Source organism: Saccopteryx bilineata, chromosome 1 (assembly GCF_036850765.1).
Source record: "Saccopteryx bilineata isolate mSacBil1 chromosome 1, mSacBil1_pri_phased_curated, whole genome shotgun sequence".
In the NCBI taxonomy this organism is placed as follows: Eukaryota; Metazoa; Chordata; class Mammalia; order Chiroptera; family Emballonuridae; genus Saccopteryx; species Saccopteryx bilineata.
Window position 1 is genome coordinate 146,690,506 of NC_089490.1, and position 18,091 is coordinate 146,708,596.

Consider the following 18,091-nt stretch of genomic DNA (forward strand, 5'->3'; position numbering starts at 1 on the left):
AGTAGATTCTGCCATTTTTTTCAATGTGACTAACAAATTACCAGCCAACTGTTAGTTGTTTCCTCCATATACTCACTAACGCTTCGCATTCTCAGTCCTTTTTGTTACAGCCACTCTGTCGAGTGAATGAATAGTGGTCTCTCACTGTGGTTTAAATAAGCACTTAATTCACATTTCTCCCTTTAAAGTTGAAAACCTTTCATATATTTATTGGTCATTGGGATGGCATGTTTTGTGATGTGACCAGATTTTTTGGGCCTATTTTTAAACTGAGTTGTTTCTTTCTTAGTGATTTGTAAAAGTTTGTTACATATTCTGAATGTAAATTCATCTTTAGATATATGTTTTTCTTCAATTTCCTGACTGTTCTTTTTACTATCAATGATGTATTCTGATGAGTAGTTCTTAATTTTAATATATTCCAGTTTATCAGGTCTTGCTTCTTGCCCTTTTACCTCCTATTTAAGAAATCTCTGCCCTAGCCCTGTAGCTCAGTTTTTTATATGGGAAAATGTGGGAGCACAGAAAGTGAGAAAAATGTACAGCACAAAAAGATGAGAGCTAAGAGTAGTAAATGGAGGGAAAATTAGCAATCTTGTTCATTTGAATTCCTCTCTGTGTCTTTCCACCTTCAGAGATCAGGATGCTCTTTTCCTTTGGGTATAGAGATAACACCTATCAAAAGGGACAGGGACTTATGACTTGCTTCAGGGAGAGGTCAGAGAACCTGTTATTTATCAAATTCCTTCTGCTCAAAATATTCAATATGCTGTCCCTGGCAGTTGCTCAGTGGATAGAGCATCAGTCCAGAGTACGGATATACAGGGTTTGATTCCTGATCAGGGCACACAGGAAAAACAACCATATGCTTTTCCATATCTCCCCTCTCCCCTTCTTTCCCCATTCCCCTCCTGTAGCCAGTAGTGATTGGTTCCAGCATCACCCCCGGGCACTGAAGATGTCTTGGTTGGTCCAAGCATGTCAGCCTCAGGCACTAAGAATAGCTGGGTAATCGAGCACTAGCCCCAGATGAGGTTGCTCCCTGTAGGAGCTCATGTGGGAGTCTGCCTCACTATCTCCCCTCCTCTCACCTAAAAAAAAATTCAATATGCTAAGGTACCATATTTTAGGGTTGTTGTGTTATAAACCCCACCACATGTTATAATAAGCTATTATAAGGTTTCTGTAGATCTGGAGAATGGGTTGTAGTGACCAGGAGGACCATGAAAGGGGAATCTGGGTTATGGGTAATTTTATCTTTAAAAAACCTGTGTAGAATCCTGGCCAGATAGCTTGTTTGGTTAGTGCATCATCCTGATATGCAAAGGTTGCTGATTCGATACCCAGTCAGGGCACATACAGGAACAGATTGATGACTCTCTCGCTCCTTCCCTCCCTCCCTCCCTCCTTCCTCTCTCCTTAAAAAATTAGTTAAAAAAACCTGGATTGGCCCTGGCTGGAGATAGCTGGCTGGTTATCTCAGTTGGATAGAGCATCATTTAGATATGCCAAGGTTGTGAGTTCAATCCCTGGTCAAGGTACATACAAGAATTAACCAATGGGAATGCATAAATAAGTAGAACAAATCCATGCCCCCCCCTCCATTCCTCTCTCTCTAAAAATCAACCAATAAAAACATTTTTAAAAACATTTTGTGAAAAAAAACCTGGTTAGTAATTTCATAGGCATGCTAACTTCACCTTTATACAGAAACAAAACAGGCTGTAGGTAATTTACTCAAGATGTCTGTGTTGGTGGAGTTAGCATTATAAGTTGTGCTAGGAGGTGGACTTCTCTTTGTGTTCCTTGAATGCTCATCCCACTCAGGTAAATGCCCTCACTTAGGATATTTAGATAAATTCCTTATTTAGAAATTCAGTTGTGCCTCATAAATTTCTGATTAAGTATTATAAAAGAGGACCATAAAACACTAACCTCGACTTTTCTGAGTCCTGCCATGACCTCTCTTGCATTGACCCAGAGGCATGTAAAACATTTCTGGTAAAATGATCAAGTTCTGGGTTGCTGATTGAGGTAGAACCAAACATTTCCTAATGGATCAATGGGACAAACAAAAAGGTCTGTCACCAGAGAAGACCTGAGTCCTTGGGGTTTCTCACCTCCTTGGTTCTTGTCACGCTCTCAGGAAAGAATTCAGGAGAGATGGAGTGCAGCATTCAAGTAAAGCAAGCAGTTTATGAAGTAAAGCTATACACTCGGCTCAAGGTACAAGGGGGCAAACTCAGCTAGCCTGAGAGCCCCGTCTTGGGGTGTTATGAGTTATATACTCTTAGCTTCAAGGCTTAGTTTCCCTGTAATGGGGCTAATAGGCAGGGTTTCAAGATCCCTCTTTGCAGTTTTTCCTGGAACTATTCGGATACCTGGTTATCTTGTTCAATCCAGTTTGGGGACTGCTGACTCCCTCATTCAGTGGGTAAGATTAAATCTTAAATCTCCCTTGTTCCCCTCTCCCCTTTTCCTGCCCTAATAACTGTCTATCCTGCCTAAGAGGTTGAGGTGTTCAAAGTTTACAAGTGGAAAGGTAAGGTTCCTAGTTAGTGTGAGAAGGTGGAGTCCAGAGTTTAATTTCTGACATTTTAAAGTATCTACAAAATATCCAAATTAAGAATGTCTCGTTCTCTCTGGAATTCAGGTTAGAGATGTGGGGCTGCAGGTGGACATTTGGGTCTTGAGTCTATAAAGCATACTTGCAGTGAGATTTGTTGCTATTACAGAAAGAATGTTTATAAGGAGCTTGAGAATTCAGTCCGTAGGGACTCAAACAATTAGAAATTGGGGAAATATGCTCAACCACCAGAATCCAACCGGGAACCGACCCACGCCGAAGTTTCAGAACTATATTTCCCAGAAACCTTTCCACCCTATGCTTCCGGGTTAGAGCTGACAATGAGGTCCCGCGAGATTTAGAAGGCGGAAGTGAAGCGGAAGCCATTATTCTCGGGAGGCGGTCTCCTCTATACTCCTGGGCAATGGCTAGTTCCCGTGCGGTTTCCTCTCAGCTGGTGGTGACCCTCCGCCGCCCCTCCCAGAGTGAACCCTTTGTCTGAACTTCTCGACCTTTACGCGGCAGCCCCCAATACCCCCGCTTCTGCGGATTTTACTCTCAGTCGGGTAAGCTCCCTTTCCTCATTTAACCCTTTTCTCCCGGCCTTCCTGAGAACAGGAGAGGCCCACAGGCAAGGAGGAATTAAAAGCATGGAGACCTGGGACTGGGAAGCCAGGCAGCCAGGCGAGGAGTGTGTTTAGATTCTGTGATCAGCTATGTGAAACGCTGGTGACGCGGGGACTGAAATTTAGAATCGTAAATTATTTAGGGACAAGGGGCAGGCACTGGTGATCTTGTCAAAAAAAAAAAAAAAAAGCGCCTGACACTTTGGGGAGGAGAGGGAAAAGCCCGGCTGAGTGAATTGAGGACATCATGGGGGTTCAGGAATTGGAGACTGCGAAGATAAATTATCTTCCTTTAGCTTTCGTGGTCAGTTTTGTCTAATATTAATTAGTACAGGTGTTGTAATATGTTATAACTAAATATTTAGAAATATAAAAAATGTGAAATATATAAAAGTAATTAAGATAATATTAAAATTAAGGAAATTAAAGTTATGCCGTCTGGATAGGAATTAATATAGTAGGTGCAGATGTGATAAACAGACTGACTTTCGAGCAGGGCCCAGTTAGTGTGTGTGTGTGTGTGTGTGTGTGAAATTATGCATAGATAAGAAGTGGCTTAACTCTGAAAATTAACATGAATAAGAAGCTTCCCTAGGAACATCTTAAAAGTGGCTTGATGTAACATTTCAATAGATTAACATAAAAAGGTCTCCCTGCTAGGAATTCCAAAAAAGGTGGTTTGAGGTCATAATGCTGTAGATTGACACCTGTTAGAAGGTAGGTTGAGGTGATAATGCTGTTGACGCCTGTTAGGCCAGAAAAGGTACTAAAGCCGAAGGGCCCCCTGCTGCGGTAGTTGCCTAGATTCGGATGTGAACGTGGATTGTCTTCAAATGGCTCTGATCAAAGACAGCGGAGAGGAGCACTCCGACCCTGCCCCCTTAAGCTGTACCCAGGCATGTGAGTAATAAATTGCCTGTGTGATTCTTGCAACTAACTTGTGTCGATTGTGTTTTTCCTCCAGTGGCAGTAAGTGTTGGCACTTCTCAGTAGCATCCTCATAGCTGCCTCAAGAGTAGTCTGGAAGAGGCTGCCAGCCCTGCTGATAAGCAGGAGTGTCCCACTGCACAGGGGAGTCGAATCAGGGACGCCTGATCCACGTAGAGCTTGGGCTCTACTGGGACAACAGGCACACTGGTTTCCTTTTTGGCAGCATTTGTCTTGAATACCTTTTATTATTAAACCTTTTGGTGGACTTTTTAATTTTTATTTTATTGACTTTAGTTGACTCATATAAATAGCCTATAACTAGAAGTAAAAGTTCACTTCAACATTGTTACTAAACTTTAGAATTAGCCCATTAATAGTTATTATGATTACTAACATTTTGCATTGATTTTCTTAGCATTTTATTTGTTTGGTTTTTTTACAATTATTTTTTCTCCTATAGGACATCTGTGCAAAAACAAAACAAAATACGTGCATACAATTGAAAGAACAACAATAAAGCAAATCCATAAATCTGGCCAAGAAAAGGGGAACAGAGGTGAATAAGGCTGAGTGAGACTAGTTTTGATTCTAGGGAAAATAAAACCCCGGAAAGATTATCCTGGCTGTGGAAGGGGAGGACATATGAATGGGTTTTGGTGCCCGCGTGTATTTCTCGCTCGCCAGATGTGAGCAGGAATAAAGGTAATGGCCCACCAGTTCATGGCTCCATTGTTTCATTACTGACTGTCCAAATCCAGTGTGAACCTGCGTGGACCAGGCGGCTGTGATGGTGGCTGCAGCTACTGGCTTTACAGCTACCCACTAGGGCTCCTCCTCACTTATTTAGGTCTTTAACTTCCTTCAGCAGTGTTTCAGTTTGTTTTTTTTTGTCAAGGTATTACACAGCTTTTGAATTATTTCTAGATATTTTATATAGTCTATTATTATTCCTAGGTATTTTCTGCTATCTGGAATTTTTGTTGTTTCATTTTCCTGTTTTTGCTGAATATTTTCTGGTTGTGATTACTGTGAAAGGGCTGTAAGATTATTTGCTGAAAGTAAGTAAAATGGTAAGACAGTTTTTTATTCAGAAAAACTGTTGAGACTTTTACCTGGTTATTGGGAGACTGAAAGATTGGATTGCCTAATATGCTTTTCTTTAGTGTAGATACTTGGTTAGGGTCAGTGACTTCAAGTTTTGAAGGTTACTGGTTGTGTGTAGACTCGTCTTCCCAGCTACCTTCAGGGAGGCGGTAGCTGGTTGGAATCCTCCAGGGCTGGTATTTTGCTCATTTGGGGTTATATTAGGCAGAAGGTTAAAAGGAATTTGGACAAATAAATTGTGAAGGTGATGGATTGTGATGTGATGAATTTCGGCTTAATAGGTGGGACTTTGAGAAGAGGAATTGCTTTTGGTAGCAAGATGGTAGAAGCAGGAGTGGCCTGGAATCCTCTCTAAAGTGAAAGAGTTTATGCAAGTAGACGGTTGTGTAGATTTGTCCAGAGAATAGATTTCTAAATCATTATCTGCCGAAGTTGGTACCTAGAGGTGATGTTGGTGTGGAATGTGGAGCCAAACAGCACTGGAGATTGGAACGTATAGTCCTAGATGGGCTGTCCTCACGGCTACTAGCATTGACTACACCATCACAAGCATTGAAGTTGGGGAAGAATGAGCTAGGGAATTTAACAGAGTTGTACTTGATGACAAATTACAGGGGGTCCTTGGGTTACAACACAGTTCTGTTCCTACAACAGTTACGTAACCTGAATTTTGGTGGAAGTCAAAACACACCCTCGCCTAACACAAACAGAACACTTGTGCTTTTAACAGTCCAAATGGCATAGGTAAGCATACTGGGGGATGCCAACTCCCTCATATGCCACATTACTGCGTATTCTGCCGCATGCAGCCAAACTATTTCACCCACATTCTGTATGTATTACGCTAACAGCATAAGCTGAAGTACTCCTCAATTTTTTAAAGTTTTTATGGGAGTGAGCCTTGTAAACTCAAAACATTGTTTGTCGAGGACCGCCTCTTCTTGGGAGATTGAATCTGAATCGTACTTGAGGCAGTGCAGGATTTTCTACCATTTATTGCCTGGGGGTTTTGCCTAACCCTAAGCAATGTAAAGGCGTGAAATCAGACAGAACTTGTTGCTCCAAAAAGGACCTACTGGAAAGCAAAAGTCGGAATCGATCTGTGAGCAGGGGAGAAGGAAAGCCGTGAATTCTAGTAATCTATTTCTCATTCACTGCAGATGCCTGCTCGAAGAGTCCCGTGAGAGGAGAGCAGCTTTGTGATGCCAGAGCCCTGTTGTTTGGGCAGATTTATTATCATCTCACAAGATGGCAGCTGTTGATCTCTCTCCCACATGTGGTAAGTTCTTGGGGTGAAGAATACTTTCAGAAGTGCCCTGACTTCACCAAGGTCACAGGTGTACAAGGAAAGAGCAGGCGTCACAAGGAGAGGACAAATGAACTGGAAAGCAGTGGGGGCAAAGTCCTGGGGGGTGCCCAGGTGACTGATTCAGAGTCTTTGTGAGTTTGGGTGAGGGAGGGAGAGCGTAGTTGGTGGAAAGGAAGAGCACAAGTATGGGTAAGCCTGCTTTATCCCATGTATTATTTTGATAAATCTGAGTGAAGTAAAAGCGCTACCTGGTAGAGCTTTAATTTCTTCACTCATAAATTGAGAATATATATCACTTTCATGATGGGTTTATTGGTCTACCTCCCATTTTCCTGTCCTTGAGTAGAGCAGGACTGATCTGGATTGTTACTAATGTTTGTGTGTGTTGATTAGGGGTGTGCACTGCACACTTACAGTTTAGTGGTTTGCAGGTGTCAGGCAAGCTTTAATTCTGGGATCCTGTCTTCTCTAGCTATATCCATGCAGGAGTCAAAAATTCCTCTTGCTTCAAAAGACCATTCTTGTCACCAGGATGTGGATCTGTTTGCTTGTAATGGCCTGGAGCTTCATATGTCAACTAGTGTTGGTTCCCAGGTACACCAAATCCCAGGGCCCCTGAGGGTGGGAGAGGCATTTTCTAGAACACCCCCAAAAATCACATGATAAAATTCTTTTCAACTTTTATTTAGGCTAATTGATGCCTGAGGGATCAAGAAAAAGAGCCAAAGAGGCTGTCCTGGTATCAGAGTTGTTAAGGAAAATGAGTTACATACCAAATGTTGGTCTTATGGTTCAGAGCACTCGGGCCAGGCTAAAAGTGGAGAGAGATTTTGGTCCCATGTAAGAGTTGCATTTGGAGCAGTGAGAGTGGATGGGGTCACCTCAGAGAGAAGAGAAATCAGCTGCTGCCTGGCTTCTGGAGCGCATGTTGCGACCCTGGAAGCCCACACTGAAGTCCTGTTTCGCATCTCAGACCAGTCCTCAGCCTCTGCCAGCTTTGGGCACAGGCCGGTTTCTCACTGCCCCCAACTGTGTGTGGTGTTTCAGGACTCGGTGACTTTCCAGGATGTTTCAGTGGACTTTACTGAGAAAGAGTGGCCCTTGCTGGATTCTTCTCAGAGAAAACTGTACAAAGATGTGATGCTGGAGAACTATAGCAACCTTGCCTCAGTGGGTAAGCCTGGCAGCATTTCTTTATTTATAAATCAAGTGTTTTTTATTTTAAATACTTGCTGCAACCTAGGAGCTGTATGGGGATTTGGAATACAGTCATGACCTGGTGCCAACCTGCCTGGTGTTTATCTCTCCATGGATATTGAGATTTATCTATTGCATTGACCTTGGAGGTTATCAAGAGTGTCTGAGCATGGGCATAGGTTTCTGAATTAAGAAATCCTTAACTTCTGAATTAAGAAATCTTTTGAAGCAAAAAACATGCGGGTATTTGTGGTTTGGTTTTTTATGACCACCTTACACTGTATCCCTTAGAAATTTGTCACCATCATTTTGCTGCTCCTAAGTCAGTCTTGTCCATCTTCAGAACTCTGATTTCAGAACCCGTGTCCTCTGCACGATCCTCCCTCATCATGTGTCTTTCCTCGTGAGTAGGGTGTCAGGTGGGGAAACCCAGCCTCATCTCCCACTTGGAGCAAGAAGAGGAGCTGAGAACAGAGGAGAGGGGACTTCCTAGAGGCACATGTCCCGGTAAGCCCCAGGCAAACAAGTGCTTCTGAATATTGGCCCTGCCAGGGACGGTGGTGGAGGGAGATCCATTAGGAAATGTCACCCAGAGAGATTTGAAAATGCTCATTCACTGCTCCTCTGTTCCCACAGATCTGTTGGTTTCACTGTCCTTTCACCTTTACATTTGACATGTCCACAAGGACTCTTCCATCCTTTCATATTCAACATTCCTGATTGTACACTTTCCGTCATTAATGTCAGTCTTTGAAGAATTACTTTTTTTTTCTTCGAGGAGGGGAGACAGAGACAGACTCCCACGTGCACCCTGACCAGAATCCACTTGGCAAGCCGCCTACAGGGCAGCAGTGCTGTGCCCATCTGGGGCTGTTGCTTGTCAACCAAGCCACCTTTAGCTCCTGAGGCAGAGGCTCCACAGAGCCATCCTCAGTGCCCAGGGCCAACATGCCTAAATTAATCAAACCAAATCGAACCATGGCTAAGGAAGGGGGAGAGAGAGAGTGAGAAAGAAAGAAGGGGAGAGGTGAAGAATCAAATGGTCGCTTCTTCTGTGTGCCCTGACTGGGAATCAAACCCAGGACATCCATATGCTGGGCCAGTGCTCTATCACTGAGCCAACCGGCCAGGGCCAGAATTACTTCTTAGTGTGCTGACAGAAGTATCACATAGCCAACTTGTTTGTTCATTTTTACTCACGTGTACATTCTTCCTTTTCACATCATCATCTTTCCTTCTTTAGGGTTAATCTTTGCAAAAAGATTCACTCATTTTTGTCACCAGTATTCCACCATTTTCTTCTGTCAGCAAGTTTATCTTTTCCCAATTTGTTTCAGATTGGGAGATTCCATCTAAAAGCAAATGGTCCATTCTCATGGAGGATATTTTTGGGAAGGAAGCATCTAGTGGAGTAACAGTGGTAAGATTTCCCTTGGATAATTCTGAATATTTCTTATTAGGAGACAACTGGGGCAGCTTAAGTTAGAAAAGGTCAAGAACTAGGCAAGTGACAGTACTCAAGAAGAAAGTGTCAGAGACAGTGAATATTACCAATTACTAACCCCAAACTTTTTCACTTGCAATTCTTGAGTAAATATTTCTGTAACTATGTCTCAGATGTTGAGTGTTGGGGCTCAGTTCAGATTTAAACAGTTAATAAAGTATATGTGAAACACTTTGTAGTGGTTACACACATGGAACCTTAGGGAATACGTAGGATTCACCTGTTCTATTTGATAGAGCCCAAATGGGGCAGGAGCAGTACTTCTGCACTGTAAGTTGTGATATCTTCAGTCATAATGATGTGCTTCAGTATTTATCAGTTCATATGGGATAATTCTTAGGAAAGTAATAAATACTGGAAATGACTTACTCAGCACTCATCTTTCAATCAACAGGAAAGAACTCATCTTGGAGAGAAATCCACTGACTATGCTCACCTGTTTGGAGTCTTCAGCATGGGTGCCCATCTTACTCAGCAGATGGGAAGGCACGCTGGCAAGAAGCCTTATCACCGCCGGGACTGTGGGGTAGTTTTCAAGAACAGGCCACATCTAATCCAACATATGAACATTTACAATGGGAGAAAAATGCACGAGTGTCATCAGTGCCAAAAAGCCTTTACCACAAGTGCTTCTCTTACACGGCACAGGAGAATACACACTGGGGAGAAACCCTATGAATGCAGTGCCTGTGGGAAAGCTTTCAATGATCCCTCAGCCCTTAGGAGTCATGCAAGAACTCATCTCACAGAGAAGCCCTTTGACTGTAGTCAGTGTGGAAATGCATTCCGAACCCTCTCCTCACTGAAGATACACATGAGGGTTCACACAGGGGAGAGACCTTACAAGTGTGATGAATGTGGAAAGGCCTACGGCAGGAGCTGCCACCTCATTGCACACAAGAGAACACACACTGGAGAGAGACCCTATGAATGTCAAGACTGTGGGAAAGCCTTTCAGCATCCCTCGCATCTCAAAGAGCATGTCAGGAATCACACTGGAGAGAAACCCTACGAATGCACACAGTGTGGTAAAGCCTTTCGATGGAAATCTAACTTTAATTTGCACAAGAAGAACCACATGGTAGAGAAAACATATGAATGTAAAGAATGTGGGAAATCCTTTGGTGATCTCTTATCACGTAGAAAACACATGCGAATTCATATTGTAAAGAAACCTGTTGAATGTAGGCAGTGTGGGAAAACATTCAGAAACCAGTCCATCCTTAAGACACACATGAATTCTCACACTGGAGAGAAACCATATGGGTGTGATCTGTGTGGGAAAGCCTTCAGTGCGAGCTCAAACCTCACTGCGCACAGGAAGATACACACTCAAGAGAGACGCTATGAATGTGCCGCCTGTGGGAAAGTCTTCGGTGATTATTTATCCCGGAGGAGGCATATGAGCATTCATCTTGTCAAGAAACGTGTTGAATGTAGACAGTGTGGGAAAGCCTTCAGAAACCAGTCAACTCTTAAAACACATATGAGAAGTCACACAGGAGAGAAGCCGTATGAGTGTGATCACTGTGGGAAAGCCTTCAGCATAGGCTCAAACCTTAATGTTCACAGGAGGATACACACTGGGGAGAAGCCCTATGAATGCTTAGCCTGTGGGAAAGCCTTCAGTGATCATTCATCTCTTAGGAGTCATGTGAAAACTCACCGGGGAGAGAAACTCTTAGTGTCATCATTGTGGAAAAGGCTCCAATGACACACCTTTAAAAAACATGAGAGCCCATACTAGAAGGAAACCTTCTAAGTATAAAAATGACACGAAAGTCCTTATGAACTCATCTTACTGGGCACAAAGGAACTTAGTGTTTATGTAATGACTAGAAAGAAAAATTTTCTTCTCATTACTTTGGAGATTTGTAAGAATTCATGCTGGGGGAGAAAGTGTTTATCTGTGATGTTTAGAAGTCATCAGTGTACATTTAACTCTTAACAAGCATGACAACTTAGAGAAACCCTAGCCTGATGTTGAATGTTGAAATGACTGGAGCACCACCTGGCACCTTCTGGGCCCATGGGTAAGCACTCTAGGTAGGGAGAATTTGTGAATTCATTGTCTGGGCAAACAGTTCCTGGTCTCAATGTATTCTTCATGAGAGAAATGAAGGAGAAACGTCTATAAAGCAAGAAACATGGAAGTCAGTAATGGTCAGCAGACTACAGCCAGCTGTCTTTTTTTGTATAGCTCTCAAGCTAAGAATAGTTTACATTTTTAAGGAAGACTTAAAAGTGACAGACTGTGTTGGCCCACAAAGTCTAAACTACTTGCTGTCTGGCCCTTTACAGAAAAAACTTGCCAACCCTTGTTGCACAGCGTTGGTTCCCAGTGGGGTGGTTTTGCTCCCCAGGAGATGTTCATGCAATTTCTGGAGATACGTTTGTTTGTTAAAACTGGAGGAGGTGTTACTGGTATGTAGTTTCAAGACATTAAGGATCCTGCTAAATATTCTGCAATGCAGAGGAGCCTCCCAGACCAAAGACTTACGTGCCCCAAAATGCTGATATTGCCAAGGTTGAGAAACCTTGACTTAACAGCCCCTCAGTTTTTTTTGAAACTTGAGTACTCAAAATCGGAGAATTTCTGTTTAAAACTTCAAAAATATAATCAATGTAATTCAGGAAACGCAAGGTTTGTGTGTAGTATTTTTAATATAATTTCATTCTTAATCATGTGTTACTTTTGTTTTGGATGACTTACTTGACCAATAGACTGTAAATCTTATGTACTGTGTAATGTGGGTATTTTTAGTACCATTTGGTTACAGGTATCTAAATCAAATGCATTGTGATCAGACTGTGATGTTTTCATCAGATGTGTTCATTGAGATGTTTCAGCCAAAGGTGGCATATACTTCTGGTTTCTTCCCTAGTATCTCATCTTCCATATCAAGAAAACCCAATTTTTGTCAGATTAGTAAGGTGTACTATTTTTTAACTCCTTTACAAGTTTTCTTACAACTAGTACACTTCATGTCCCACAGCCTGGCCATTAACAAATGAGCAGTGTTACTGTACGGGCTCTGAGAAGATGTTTAAAAAGGGGCCATTCTTACCTGGATTCTTCTCCACAGGTCCCCCCCCCCCCCCCCCCCCCGCCAACTTCCCCCTACTTCTCACCTTGCAAGGAGATACAGTAGCTAGTGTTAAGATCCATCTTTTAACCATGAGGATGCAAGACACAGCCTAAGGAGAATCCTGCAGAAAATTCACAAATGATTCTGGCCTCCCAGTGACTTTGAGCATCTATACTAGTCCTAAATTTGTTACTTTCAGACTTCCTATTATGTGGAAAAATAAAACTGATTATGGGTTTAAGCTGCTTTAGATATTTCTTTTTTTTTTTTTCCTATTTAATAGTTTTTTGGTGGAAGGAGGGTTCTGCTTCATCCATCTGGATGCTGTCTGATGCCTTCACCTGTTCATTGTGAGTTTTTATAACTGCTACCCATATGGGTATAATCTGCGTATGCATTTCATTGTTGAATATGGATTTTTAAATTCTTCAAACCAGGTTTTAAAATTGCATTTTATATCTTTGATCTATTTAAACATTTGTTTTCCTGACTTCTTGTATTGAAGAACAGTATTAGTTTTCACAAACGTGCTGAGTGGACATCTACTTTTATTCAGTTTCTTTGTGTGTGTGTGTGTGTGTGTGTGTGTGTGTGTGTGTGTGTGTGGCAGAGGAACAGATAGGGACAGACAGACAGGAAGGGAGAGAGATGAGAAGCATCATTCTTTGTTGCAGCACCTTAGTTGTTCATTAATTGCTTTCTCACATGTGCCTTGACTGGGGGCTGCAGCAGACTGAGTGACCCCATCCTCAAGCCAGTGGCCCCATGCTCAGCCAGTGGCCCCACACTCAAGCTGGTGAGCCCCTGCTCAAGCTGGATGAGCCCACGCTTAAGCCGGCGACCTTGGGGTTTTGAACCTGGGTCCTCCGCATCCCAGTCCAGCGCTCTGGTCAGGCTGTTCAGTTTCTTCTTAAGGTGAAGAAAACTCTTTATAAATGTCCTAGAGAAATATAGTAGCTTTCTGTTTACCCTTTGCAAGTAAGAAGGGTGGATTGTTCCACTACTGACATTAAGAAGAAGTGGGCCCTGGGCGGTTGTCTCAGTGGTAGAGCGTCGGCCTGGCGTGCAGGAATCCTGGTTCTATTCCCGGCCAGGGCACACAGGAGAAGTGCCCATCTGCTTTTCCACCCCTCCCCCTCTCCTTCCTTTCTGTCTCTCTCTTCCCCTCCCATAGCCAAGGCTCCATTGGAGCAAAAAGTTGGCCCGGGCGCTGAGGATGGCTCCATGGCCTCTGCCTCAGGCGCTAGAATGGCTCTGGTTGCAACAGAGCATCGCCTCCTGGTGGGCATGCTGGGTGGATCCCCGTCAGGTACATGCAGGAGTCTGTCTGACTGCCTCCCCATTTCCAACTTCAGAAAAATACAAAAAAAAAAAAAAAAAAAAAAAAGAAGAAGAAGTGATGAGAAGCGGGTGCCATCAGGTCTTTTGTGTATGGAGGAGCTGAAGGAAGTAAGTTTAGGTGACATGTCTGAGGCCAACCTGTTAGCAAGTAGCAGTACTTGTACTTGAATCCTGGTGTCTGGTTCCAGAGTCCATATTACTTTTATGTCAGACCTTGTTCTATGCCCCAGGTGCATAAAGTAAATCAAGATATTTGCCTTTGTGTTGCTTACATTCCACATGGGGTTGAAGTACCTCATAAATGAGTAAATATATTGTATTATATATCTGATAGTTGTCAGTGCAGTGGAAAAATCAAGTATGATGATAAGATCCAGTGGATCTCTGGGGTTGGTAGGGAAAGCCTTTTGTTTAAGGGGACAGTTGAGCAAAGATGTAAATGAACTGTAGGTGTGGTCCATACTATAATGTGGGGAAGAGCACCCTTAGCAGTTTAAAGATCATGAAAAATGTGCTTGGGACAGAGAAGCCAGTGACTGAAATGGATCAAGCTCAAGAGTTGCAGAAGATGATGAGGTCAGAGCTAGATCGGGGTCTTGATTATGGAGCTATCCGGTGGGTTAACGGGAAGAACTCTACCTTTTATTCTCAATGTGGAGGGTTTTGAACGGAGTGATGACTAGTTTATGATTTTAAAGGACCACAGTGGGTTCCAGGTTGATAAGCTAGAGGGCCATTGCAGAATTCAAGTTGCACATAAAGGTGGTCGGATTAGTAGTAGTGGTGGTGGTTTGAGAGTCACATTAATGACTGTTGCTGTAGTTTCATTCTTACTTTCAGAGAGTAATTCTTTGTATTATTATCCCACAACTTATTTACCTTTTCTACTGCTGATGTATAGTTAGGTACTGGACTGTTTCCATTTTTTCCAATTATGAACAATGCTTCTTTAAGAAAATTTTTACATCTTGGAGCATTGGTGAGTTATTTTTTAAGTTTTATTGTTGCTTTTCTGGGGCATCTGCAAATTGAGATAGCTTTACTTGTTTACCAAGTTATGCTTTTAATTGTTTTTGCTTGTCTAATTGCATTGGCTAATACTTCTAATAAAGTGATAAATAGTAGCAGAGATAGTGGACAGTCTTGCCTTGTAGGGATGAGAGCCCCTTTTGTGTTTTCATTAGTTTTTTTTAGAACTAAGTTAAATATTTTATCTCATTAAAAAGGTATTTTGAATCTTGAAAGTTTTCTGTGAATTCAAAAAGTCTTGCATTTCAAATGAATTACACTTGGTCATGATGTATTATTTTCTTAGTAGACTGATTTTGAAATTGTTTTGCTAATATTTTATTTAGAATTTTGCATTGGTGTTCATGAATGGTAACTGGTCTGTAGTTTACTTTTTACCATCTTTGTCTAGTTTAGGTATTTGTATTATACTTGTTTCATAAGAGGTCTTATGGATTTTTCTTTCCTTTTCAGTTCTCTAGACTAATTTATACAGCATTAGAACTCTCTGGTTTTGGAAGTTTTGGTAGAACTCCCTATGAAACCATCTGGGTCTGGCGCTTTTTTAATGGGATATTTCCTATGAACATTGCTCTGTTTTAAGCTTTATAATTTTAATAGCATCAATGTTGGTAATCTGTATTTTCCTAGGAAATTGTCCAATTCATCCAGTATACGGGTCAGCCAAGTCATCTCATGATTTTAAAAATGTTTTCTGAATCAGTGGTTGTCACCTATTTTTTGTATATTTGCTTTTTCTTTTCCTGAATCTAATGAGCTAGTGCTTTATTTTCTTCAAAAATACGGAATTTTGAGTTGTTATGTCTGTTTGTGTTTTCCTCAAATTTTTTTCAAACACCAGAGACAGAGAACAATTTAATTCCAGTGTAACAGTGCTAGGTGTAGTGTGTGGGGACAGGTTGGGTACAATGCTCATGACCACTCACTCACATATGCGGCCCTAAGAAGGCCCCCAATGGGAGCTTACCTTACAGGGGCTGAGCCAAGGGGAGGAGGGTGGTCCACAATAGGGTAGAGGCAGGCATGGGGAAAAAGCACTACTTTTTGTCAAAAGAGATCTTCGTGGAGTTGTGCTAGGTGATCTTGAAGTCCCGTTAGGGTGTTGGAAGCAGTCCCTGCCTGCATCTCATAGTCAAACTCCATGAAGGCTGTGCTGTGCCACACTTGGACCAGCGGACCTCCTTGAAGTCAGGGAATTGGGTGAAAAGAATGGACAGCATGAGCTCATTAGTCTTCCCTGGTAGGTTGGTGAGGAACAAGGTGTGATTTGGTGGGTTTTTTGAAAGAGGCTGGGTGGGTGGCTTCTGGCCTGGTATAAGCTGCTGTGGAGACATGGCCCCCTGTGGGATCTGGCCTCTTTAGAAACCTGGAGATGGGATCATACCAGGGGATGGCATGTAGGGAGATTGGCCTGGCATGTGATGCGTGATGAAGGGCGCCTGAGTCATCAGCAGCGTGGTTGGGACTGCCCACTGTGAGGATGACAGGCTCTACACGGCCTGTTTAGCAACCAGGGTCTCCTGGCTCTTGGGTTTCCTCTTCTCCCACTTGGTCCCTCTCCACAAAGATGCCCTCACTTTGGCGATGACATCCAAGTCATCTTGTTGTATTGGATGTGCGTGGGCTTGTCATGAAGGGAAAACCCTGCATGGAGTGCAGGGTGTTGGTGGCAGATGACAAAGGCCTGACCCTCATCACACTCCTGACACCAAGATCTTCAGGATCTGACCAAACTAGAAGATGATGACAGCAGGGACATTTCAGTTCATCCTTCTTGAGCTTCTTATTGTTGATACAGATATGCGGTTGGGGCAGATCAGAGGACCTGCCGTAAAGGGAGGTGCTGTGAGAGGACAGCACCGCCACAGGGCTGGCCGGGGGAGGCTGCTGCATTGAAGTGCCGAGCCCAGCACCTCCTCACTGACTTCGGCTTTTATTTTCACTTTTTCTTTATACTTTTCGTTTATTAATTTAATCTTTTACCTTGATAACTGCTTCATGCTCTGAATTTCTCCTCTGATCCTACTGAAAAATTCATTCCATAGATTCTAATATACGTCTTGATAATAATTTCTTTAAAATTCTGTAATTTCAGTTTGTATTTCTTCTTTTACTCAGGAGTTAATAAGAGGTTTTTAAATTTCTAGGTAGAAGAGCCTTTTTTGTTTTTGTTAATCAATTTAGGTGTAGGTTGATTTTCTGCAATTTACATATACTATACCTCAATGTAGATTTTCCTTGGCATTGATCTCTGAGCTTCCTGGATGTATGATTTGCTGCCTATCATTAATTTAAGGAAATTTTCATCCATTATTACTTCAAATATTCTGGTCCTTTCTCTTATTCTTCTGGAATTCCCATTGCACATGTCACACCTTTTGTAATTGCCACATGTTCTTAGATACTCCGTTTTCATTCTTTTCTCTCCTTTCATTTTTGTTCGGACAGTTCTGATTTCTAGCATTTCCTTTTGATTCTTTCTCAGAGTTTCTCTTTCTCTGCTTACATTCCCTATTTGTTTTTGCATGTTCACTTTTTCCATGAGAACTTTTAGTGTATTGACCATGGTTATTTTAACTTCCTCATCTGATAATTTCAAAATCTCTGCCTTATCCAAGTCTGGTTCTGATACTTGCCTTTTCATTTTAGACTGTTATTCTTTCTTGCCTTTTAGCATGTCTTGCAATTTTTTGTTGAAAGCTTGACATGATGTGTTGGGTAAAGTGAGCAGTGGTAGATAAATAGACCTTTAGTGTGTATATGTGTGTGTGGTTTTTTCCTAGCCAGAACTTAGCCTGTTTACTAGTTGCTGTAGCTATTGTGTCAGAGGCTAAAGCTTTCTCTAGTGTCCTTTCCTGTTTTCATTGGGTTCTACAGAATCCTTAAATAGGGGCCAAGACTAGCAATTCTTTTAACTATTCCCATTATACAGGAGCCCTAGAAAACTCTTCTCTCCCTTTAGTGTAAATACATGAGTTCCTGTATGTGTCTTTAGCCCACTACTACTCTTTTGCATTCAGAATAAAAGCTAGTTTTTTTCAAGTCTACCCAGTTACTCCTTGGGAATCTTTTTTTTAACAGTCAGAGAGAGAGATAGACAGACAGGAACGGAGATGAGAAGCATCAATCATTAGTTTTTCGTTGCGACACCTTAGTTGTTCATTGATTGCTTTCTCATATGTGCCTTGACCGCGGGGCCTTCAGCAGACTGAGTAACCCCTTGCTCAAGCGAGCGACCTTGGGTCCAAGCTGGTGAGCTTTGCTCAGACCAGATGAGCCCACACTCAAGCTGGTGACCTCGGGGTCTTGAACCTGGGTCTTCCATATCCCAGTCCGACGTTCTGTCCACTGTGCCACCGCCTGGTCAGGCTTTCTTTATTTTTTATTTTTATTAAC

At 42.3% G+C, this 18,091-nt stretch overlaps 1 protein-coding gene, 1 non-coding gene and 1 pseudogene across 2 annotated transcripts; 2 read left to right on the plus strand and 1 right to left on the minus strand.

Annotated features, from left to right (window-relative positions):
* Positions 1–2,949: 2,949 nt before the first annotated feature.
* On the plus strand, positions 2,950–12,527 carry ZNF317 (zinc finger protein 317). The gene is made up of 7 exons (XM_066272334.1): positions 2,950–3,132; positions 6,387–6,505; positions 7,008–7,129; positions 7,583–7,709; positions 8,144–8,239; positions 9,070–9,152; positions 9,631–12,527. Exons 2-7 carry the CDS (start codon positions 6,475–6,477, stop codon positions 10,948–10,950), a joined length of 1,779 nt encoding a protein of 592 aa, XP_066128431.1. The 5' UTR covers positions 2,950–3,132; positions 6,387–6,474; the 3' UTR covers positions 10,951–12,527.
* Positions 11,601–16,588, minus strand: LOC136333376 (U1 small nuclear ribonucleoprotein A pseudogene; annotated as a pseudogene).
* Positions 13,213–13,337, plus strand: LOC136321243 (small Cajal body-specific RNA 24). Its single transcript, XR_010728519.1, has one exon. It is a non-coding gene; the product is annotated as a small Cajal body-specific RNA 24 (non-coding RNA).
* Positions 16,589–18,091: the final 1,503 nt, after the last annotated feature.